Raw genomic sequence first — 9,206 nt, 5'->3', positions numbered from 1 at the left:
AGTGTGCTTTGCTAGTTTGTGGTCATACTGAACTTGAGCAGGTGGAAGGGTTTTAAGAACTTGCACAGGAGTCTTTTCCATGAGGTCCCCCCCTTTGGCTCTTGGATATGTTCATCATCAATGTCACAGTCAGCCTCATCTCCTTCCCAGAACAGGGAACAGCCAAGCGTACAGGAAAAGAGGAGTTCTTTGGCGGCTTCTACTAGCTGCATTGCAATTTTGTCCAAAAACCCTAATTGTGTCTTTTGAACTTATTGCGAGTAGTTCAAAGGCAAATATCATATGGGTATCTAGAACTGACGAGAAATATTTTTTCTATTTTAAATACAGATATTTAAAAAGTTTATTTCTTCAGCAATTAAAACAACCCTATTTTCATGGTATATGAAATAACTAACAGAAATAGACTAAAGTTAAAGATTGACACTTACTGGATGAATTTCGATTCATTTGTGCCTGAAATGGAAAAAAAAAAGTAATAAATTATTTTACTAACTGTTAAATAAAATGCTTAATACTCCTAGGGTTCTTATTTCCACTCAACTTTCTATGAGACACTTGGCTTTCAATGCCAGGCAAAACATTCTGAGCCTGTAGAATTACCAGAACATGAGCCAGGACAGAGCAACCAGTGCACAGCCGTCACACCAGTAAAAAAAGGCAAGAACTAACATGGTAGAGCTGACAAAGGGAGCAGTATTATTACTAAATTCCTTTACGGGCCAGGGCAGTAAAATTAAACAGCTTATATATCACATGGTATATATGAAAAGAAACATTCCTAAGGTTTTCCCAATAATTCCCTCACATACTACACTTACTTAGTTTTAATCTGAAAGCATGAATAAAAAGCCATTCTGTACTTACAGGACTGTGTCTCTGCTTTCGAAATGTGGGGGGAAAAAGAGAGAAAAATCTTAATTATTATTGAATATGTTATGCACAATATTTTCCTTAAAATCAGAACCTTTCTTATTCTGATCTGAATATTGTACTAGCATCCTTTAATACTATTTACTTGCAATATTAACCCATGGAATAAAGGATCATTCTGTGGAGTGGCAGAATACATACAATAAAGCAGAACGGTAATAGTTACATGTATCCATATTATATGATCTACTTTAAAGGTTTGTATGTTATTGAACACTAGTCAGTAAGCTATGCTCAGCTAACTCCGCAATCTATTAAAATGTCTTGTGGTGGCAACAGCAGAAAGGAAAGGACTGAGCACTCCAAGGATAGTTAAAATCTGAGAAGGGAGAATTGCTTAACCTTACACTGCAACACAGTGTAACAAAGATGACCCAGTGCACAAGAAAAAAAGAATCACTTAACTTGAACCTAGAATAAATTCCGAACACTAAAATATCTGCTTACACTAATGATTCTCTACCACTTTATCCTCTATGCATTAAAAATACAAGGAACAAAATAACTTACGGATATCGCTGGAGAAAGAGCAATGTTTCCTATAGATGCTTTTAATTCATCCAAGGAAGGCATGGTATATTGAGAGCTACTATTTGGCTGGACAGGTTTTATTTCTACATGGAACCTCCTGGTTCCTTCATCATCTTCAGAGTCAGAATCACTGGATGAATAGAAATGGTTCTCTTTGTCATGTTTTTCTCAGTTAAGGTGGAAGTACTTCAAAATAATTGCTTAATCCATTTTGTAATTACTCTCTACAAAATGCTTATATTAAGTGAACACCACAGATACACAATGCTGCCTAACTCTTTGTGTTTATACAGACACTTCAAATATATTTACTGTCCAGAATTCACAACTTGGAATTAAAATTTAGTTTTTATATTCCATTAATTTTCATAAAGACATTCTCTTCTAAAAGGTGCTATGTCATACAGCTGAACAACTGCAATTTATACCATGTAACTGAACAACTGCATATTTGAAGGCATCAAGAGAAATGAAAGATTTACAATAGCAACACTTCTGCATGTTAAATTTATTATTTGGAAGACTCAAACAGGGATTCTAATGCACTTATGAAAAATGTATAAATCCCTTTAAACCAAGTGAAGGAAGGCCCTAGCCTTTTAAACTAGCAGTGAAATGCCCATGGTACCTATACCAACAATTAACAGTAGAGGAAGCAGCAGCAGTGGCAGCCACCATTATTTGCCCCTGTTGCAGAGTGACACTGAAAATTTTGCAAGAAAGGATGCCAGTTACACAGAAGGCTGCACAGTAAACTGAACACCATCAGCTGCTTAAAGCATTGTCATCCTTGGCAAAAAAGGAATCACAATGACAACTCAGTCCTCAAAATCAGCAAAATGCACAGATTTAGTCTCGTTTCTTTGTATGCAAAAGATCTGCACTGAACAAAAGTTCTGAAAGGCCTATATCAAGTCTTAAAATATACATTTGTTTTGACAAGAAAGGATTTAAAAATTTTCCACTACTTGAACATGAAAATTTCTTACCACACAGGGGGGAGCATACATATTCTATACCTTGCCTCTGTTATTTTCACTTGGAAATATGCCAGCCATTTGAATAATATATCTTCAAACTCCTGACAAAGATTAAAACCCTGAGCCCTAAGGACATTCCAAATCCATTTCAACTGAAAGAATCCCTGAGTTGTGGTGAGGAAAAAGTCAAATGTCTTCATCTTACAGGCTATCTGTCCCCCAAAATGGAAAAGTTTAAAGACAAGTTGGTTTTCATTTCATCAAAAGATCTCTTGCCTTGGAAGTTATCACTGAGTTTCAAGATTCATTTCCTACAAATCAGGCAGCTCTTGTAAAGTGCTTTTCCAGCATTTAAGACTGGACTTATTATAACTGACTGCTGTTACAATAAAATAATGTCCTCCAAGAAATCTTCTCAAGAGTTCCCATCACCAGAATAAATATCCACTCTCGGATGCTAAGGGAGAAAAAGAGGAAAGGAACTGGTGACTTCCTGAATCTGGTCAAGATTTTCAGAAGCTCAAGTATTACCTGGCTCACAGGGACTGCAAATCATTGAGCTTTTTCACTGGATGTATGGTCTTTTGTATTGTTTCAAAACAAAAAGGGTAATGCAGAAAAGGATGCCCAGGCGAATAATTTGCAAAGCATGAATGTTATTCACTCCTCTCTCCATATCATAAATATATGCAAAGTATGAAAAATGCTCCCCCTCCCCAACTGGATAAAAGTCTTTCACTTTTATAGAAATTTTGTAAATAGGAGATAACATGAACTGCTCTCATAAGTACAGGAATCTTCACTGGGGGCAACAAAGGCATAACCCACAAAGCTGATAAAAACAGAGAAGCTGATGGGCTGTCTCACCTTAAGAGGCTGTTAACTGCTTAAAAGTTTCCACTATTTAAGGTAACTGCAAATTGCAGAGTTTACTTTTTCTGTAAGTTTACCTTTTATCTGTAGTACACAGAAAAATCAGTGAATGCATTTCCAAAAATGAGCTATCTTGCTAACATATTAGGCTTGCTTGGATCTAGAACAATTATTCCCAGCTAAGCAGAGCTTCCCTCTGTTTCTGATGGGAAGAAAAAAGAGGACACAAATCTTTCCCTTCAAAGGAAGAGCAGAGAAAATCATAAGCCTCCAAAAAAAAAAAGACTCATAACAAAAATCTATTCTGTGTATCACGGCTAATATTAAAAAACCAATAAATCTAGAAGCACAATTAGAAACAGCATGTGGTGTAACAACTTCATGAAGTAACAGAAGTTCTATTTCTAGACTGCTAAAGCTCCCAATCTTTTTAACGGTGTTATAAAAAGTGGGAGGGTTCAGGTAACCACCCTGTATGCTTAGAATAGTTTACAAATTTTACTTTACAAACTCTCTGAAGGCTTTCAAGGAAACAGATTTGTGTGAACACTCTAAAGCTTTTGTTTAGGCTTTTTTTTTCCCTGTCAGACAAAAAAGATCCTCTTAAAAGTTTCCAAGACATTTGATTTGTACACACAAAATCTAGCACAGACAAAATTTTGTACATTTTGCAAAAGCTATGAACATAAGAATACAAAGTTGCAACATAAGCACCAATGTCATTCATCTTACTTTACTTAACACTTTAATCAGTACTTTCTCTCTCCAAAGAATTGTAATAACATCAAATAACTTGGCACACTAATAGTGAAAAGGATATCCTGTGTTGCTTCTGGTTTAATGCTGTATCCCTCATCATCTACATCAGGAATGTTCTAAAAACAACAAAAAAAATTGATGATATTGACAAATAATTAAAAAATGTTGTTCTTAGACTGAATTTTATGAGTGACAAACTAAAATTTGATTACAACAGCTCATGGAAGTCATTGTTATTTACTATTAGTTATTACCGTTATCTCAAATTATGCTCTGTGGTTCAGAATTAGTGACAGACAAAATACCTCAGGAACAGAAGAAGCTTGAAATTTCCTATGAAAATTGGCAAGTTTGAATGCATCTGCTTTTACTGGTAGCCTATCAAAAAGGTCAGAGACCCACAAAAGCATTTTAGCTTTACTACTGAGTGTTAAATAAGCCTATAATTCTCTTGGCCCCAAATAGTTTTCCGATTTCTAGTTCTAATTCTCTCAGCTAAGCCACTGGAAGCTCTGATGGTGCAGGAGCAATACCTTCCTTAAGTACTAATCAATACTTCAATATGTGAGTGAAAGCATTCCAGGTTACACAGGTTGCAACTTCCTCTCCCTGTTTGAAAAGGCTGCAAGCCTGTACTGTTGCTTTAGCAAAGAATATCCACATTAATTAAAAGGCAGGGACAAAACTTAAACACAAGTGCTCAAAATTGGGTTTCCAAGTTTTTAGTTGAACATCTCCAGCACCTTCCTGGATTTTTCAAGCTAATAAGCATCTGGGAGCTTCACACTAGTTCAAATTTTCAGTTTGTGCAGGCAATTAAATATAAATTGAAGAGAATTATGTTAAAGTAATTCAGAATCCTTAGCTAAGCACTTAGTTTCATAAAAATCTTCGGGTCAGAGAGAAACAAATCTCTAATTAATCATAATCTAAATTTTAAAAATACACTAAAAACCACACACAAGTTTGTATACAAAGGGATAAACTTGGATACACAGATATGTTCCCCGTTCAAAACAGAAAAGCCCACTCATGACTTTGCATGCACAGTTAAGTGTACACGAACTACTGAGATGCTACAGTAAGTTTATTAGAAAAAACACAACCCAAATGCCTTAGAAATGTAGTTATTTCATCCATTATAAATTTCTGTTAAAATGACAAGATTCATATAAAAAAGTGATTTATTCTAACATAGCAATCTGTTTATTCTACCAGAAAGTAGGTACTGGGAGGCAGTCTGACTAAAAGAGACACATACAGTATGGCCAAAATATACCTTGCTCATATAAGTATATAAGTCACAAGTCAGAACAAAATGACTTATACTGGAGACTTCAAGTGGACTAGCAGGGAACCATTTGAAGTCAATTTTAAAGGCATATTAACCTTGAATAGCTTTTGAATTACAGAGGAAGAAAAACATAAAAATGTAGTTGTCCCTCTATTCCTTTTATAGATATCACAAATAGGATGTCTGATATTTTACTAGGAAAGATTCTCTTCTGTACAGCTCTCTATACCTAACACTTCTGTACTAAATGGAATAACTTTAAATATAGATCAAACTTTCTGCTAAAAAGAAGTAAGTAATACAATCCTGTATAGTAGATGCAATACTGTACCCAATTAGATAATGCATCAAACTAAGGCCAAAAAAATAAGCTCAAGCCTTAAAATACGGAACACACAGATGCAATTTCTAGAAAAATTTGTGAAACCTGGAGGTAACTATTTGATTAAAAAAAAAAAGAAGAAGAAAAAGAACTGAACAAAGAAAAAGTAATAAGACTAGGATCACACGGTCCAGTACCTTAGCTCTACTTGCTCAAATCAGAGTTCTTAGCTACGCTTGACCTCAGGCTGACCTTGTTTATATACCAAAAAACACTAATGGAACTTGACATCAAAGTAAACAGAACAAAAACATATAGCTAGAGCATACGTACATTTTCCTACGATCCTACAACTTACGAATTATTAAATTATATTCATTGTCATACTAGGCAATTTTCAATAGATCAGGATCGTTCATGCTTAAGATAAACTGAAAACCAACAAAAATCTTTAAATACACAACATTTAGTTTTTCTTCCATCTGGGTCATATATGTAAAGGATATTATTATTAGGCACACACAGCACAAACATCATAGCTAGCAAGTCTGACTATTTTGGTAAAAAATTGTGAAAGAATTTAGTTAGCAGAAACTATTTTTAAATTACTGAATAATCTTTAGGAAAAAGTAGATCTGTAGAAAGCACTAAAATCTTAAAGTTCTTAAATTCCAAAATGTCTTTCTTATTTTTTATGTTAATTACTTCTGATCTTGCAAAGATATTTGAATCATCTGTTCCTCAGCCACGTCACTTTAGCATGTAGCCTGTATTCATAACTTCAGAAAAAAGTCAAACTTCATATCTACACAACAAAGAGGGATGCTTTACAACTTACCTTCTGAACACAGGAACCGAAAAAAATCCTTGCTTCTTTTTCAGCAGGCCCACATTACTACTTTTTTCTCTACTTTTTGCAGAGAACTGAATTTGTAGGGTTTATTTCTAAAATTTAAATATACTTAATTTAAAACTTCTGACTGTACATAGTGTATACAGAGTCAGAAATGATCTGCTTTGTATTTCCAGCTTTGTCAATGATTCAGGTTGATCTTGTACCAATTTATGACCATTTTTAAAACACCTGCTTTCATCAATGCGATACTGATATTTTTATGAAAACCAATAGAAGAAAAGAGTGGAAGAGATGTACCTTTGTATTGACAAAGACAAATTGTGTCATACACAAGCAACACGGTACCTCAAAATCTTACTTACTCAAGTAGTAATTTCAAAATATTGTTTTCAATATTTTGAGCAGTTGAAGAGGTGAACAGTTCTGCCTTCTGAAAAATCAGAATTTTATTTACTAATCCACATTTTTAACAGTTGTAGAGGACACTGCACGTTGAGTGAGATACATATTCACAAATCTGATGCTAATAAAAGTATTTGCATTTACTTGACTAATCTTACTCCCTTCTCCACACTCCTACAATAACAGAACTGCGTGTTATGTGGTGGAGGATCACATTGCATCTTTTAAGTACCAGGCACACAATTACAGACAAGACCTGATCTGCCTACCACGCTGATCACAGGAAAAACCCACAACCTGCACATACACATATATAATTTTTGAATCTCAACACAGAGGAAGATCTTTGCAAACTTTGGGTTTCTGTGAGAAGTAGTTATTAATATGAATGAGGATGAAGGTCTGGTCTAGCCCCCTACCCAAACATGCTATTTGTTGTCTTTGCAGTAAAAAAAAGATTAATGTGGATGTAGCTTGAACTCCGTGGAAGTCACTGGACAGGTGGACTTCCTTGGAAGAAGGTTTCACATTCTCAGAGGTTCTGTTAGGCAATTAAACATATAGCTAGAAAAACCACAGCCTTCCCCGTGTTTGAAGATGTAGTCACATTACTAATTAAGGCATTATATACTTTTAAATATAGATTTAAAAACTAGGGTTTAACACTCTGCCTTTGCATTAGTATGTTCTATGAACTTTCTGGGGTGAATAATTTTTTAAAGAAATAATACATAAGGACATAATAAATTACAAAGCAAAACTTCCTATACAAAAAGCACGAGGACTGAGCATTCTATTGCCAAAACTTATTTTTAGAGTTTTGCTGAATACTTCGATTCAGTCTCCTTGCTGTGTCCCATCTATCATCCAAAAGTAATGTAAGCCACACTATTACCATGTCATTAGTTCCTCTGGGCTACATACAAAGTACAGTAGTGGAACATCTGGAGCATACTGCAGTCTAGCTACTTCATTTGGCCCTTTCTCAGCAAGAAGCATACAGGTTGGTCATTGGTCAAGAAGCAAAGACCCTTCACTACACTGCAGCTTTATTTCTATTTTCTCTTCTCCTGGGATATCTACAATAACGGTTATGAGAGCTCTTTATCAAGAGCTGTTTCTTTATCTGCCTGATGAAATTTCTACCATTTTACTGAACTGCACTGACTTCCTCTAATTCAGATGAGGACTGAAGCAAACTCAAAGTAAGCAGTTGAAGCTCAATAGCCTGGAACAAAAGAATGAAGTGTCTCTCCACTTTTGACATATTTGAGACGTAAATTTGACTCAGGTACATCCTTAGGTTAAGACAGAAGTATTGCATATCATCAGCCACCTCTCCTGAGTGTGACTATTAACCCAGAAGACACGGAAGAACAGAGCAGCCAGCCAGTTTCTTCCATTGCCAGAAATGCAGAAAGAAAGGAAAACAGGAATTCAAAGTGCCCCTGTCCTGTGCTATGCCTACAAAGCCTTGTACTCTGTACCATTGGCAGCTATTGAATATATGCCAGAACAAAACATTACAGAATGGAAATAAAGAACAACATTTGAATTTCACCAAATATAAAGTTACACTTGTGTTCCACTAATTAGTTTGATGGTTCAAAATTCAATCAGTCCCCAGCAATAAAAATAGTGTATAATTCTATACAACCACAATTATGCTACACTCATATACAAAGAGGTTAATGAAAAGTTTTGGATGCCTTGATATATTTGCCTTCCACTTTCCTATGAGAAAAGGTTCAGCATTATGTTCCATCCATCTGTGGCTCCCTTCTTAATTATTTTTTAACTTCCTGGCCAATTTCAAATGGATTTGACAGACAGAATAGAGGACTCAAAGATAATTACATTACTGCAGTCCTCATGAAAATAGGCAGTCAAGTAGAAGAAAGAGATCTGCAAGTATCCCAACCAAGGGAAGGGTTGCAATTCAAATTCAGATCTTACTGGACACAAGTGGAACCTTGTAAATGCTTCCTCAAAGAAAGTTTCTAGTAGAGCTCACATCTTCCTATAGACTATCCCTAGAGATGTGGCAAACCCATAGGAAACAAGAAAACTAGTTCTCCCTTTAGCAAAACTTTCTAAAGTAATAAATATATAGAGCCAGACTTCAGTTGCTACCTCTTTCTAGTGTACACACAGATAACTTTCTACTTTTCTTAATGAACAAGGCTTAGCTTAATAGCAGTTACATGTCTAGACAGACATGCAACACAACAGGAATTTTATATCTCATGACATAAT

The 9,206-nt window shown here is 35.2% G+C and overlaps 1 protein-coding gene across 2 annotated transcripts in view; it reads right to left on the bottom strand.

Annotated features, from left to right (window-relative positions):
* FCHO2 (FCH domain only 2) overlaps nt 1–9,206 on the bottom strand; it is an 82,113-nt gene that overhangs the window by 27,892 nt on the left and 45,015 nt on the right. For both annotated transcript variants that reach the window (XM_010088181.1, XM_010088182.1), the window contains 4 exons: nt 4,138–4,192; nt 1,444–1,625; nt 868–879; nt 432–456 (listed from right to left, as the gene is read on the bottom strand). In XM_010088181.1, coding sequence (XP_010086483.1) covers nt 432–456; nt 868–879; nt 1,444–1,625; nt 4,138–4,192 — 274 coding nt within the window. The remainder of the gene's footprint in view (nt 1–431; nt 457–867; nt 880–1,443; nt 1,626–4,137; nt 4,193–9,206) is intronic.

The sequence above is a fragment of the Pterocles gutturalis genome, unplaced genomic scaffold, assembly GCF_000699245.1.
Source record: "Pterocles gutturalis isolate BGI_N339 unplaced genomic scaffold, ASM69924v1 scaffold2397, whole genome shotgun sequence".
Taxonomy (NCBI): domain Eukaryota; kingdom Metazoa; phylum Chordata; class Aves; order Pterocliformes; family Pteroclidae; genus Pterocles; species Pterocles gutturalis.
Note: the sequence above shows the minus strand (reverse complement) of the source record. Positions and strands in the feature narration are given on the sequence as shown.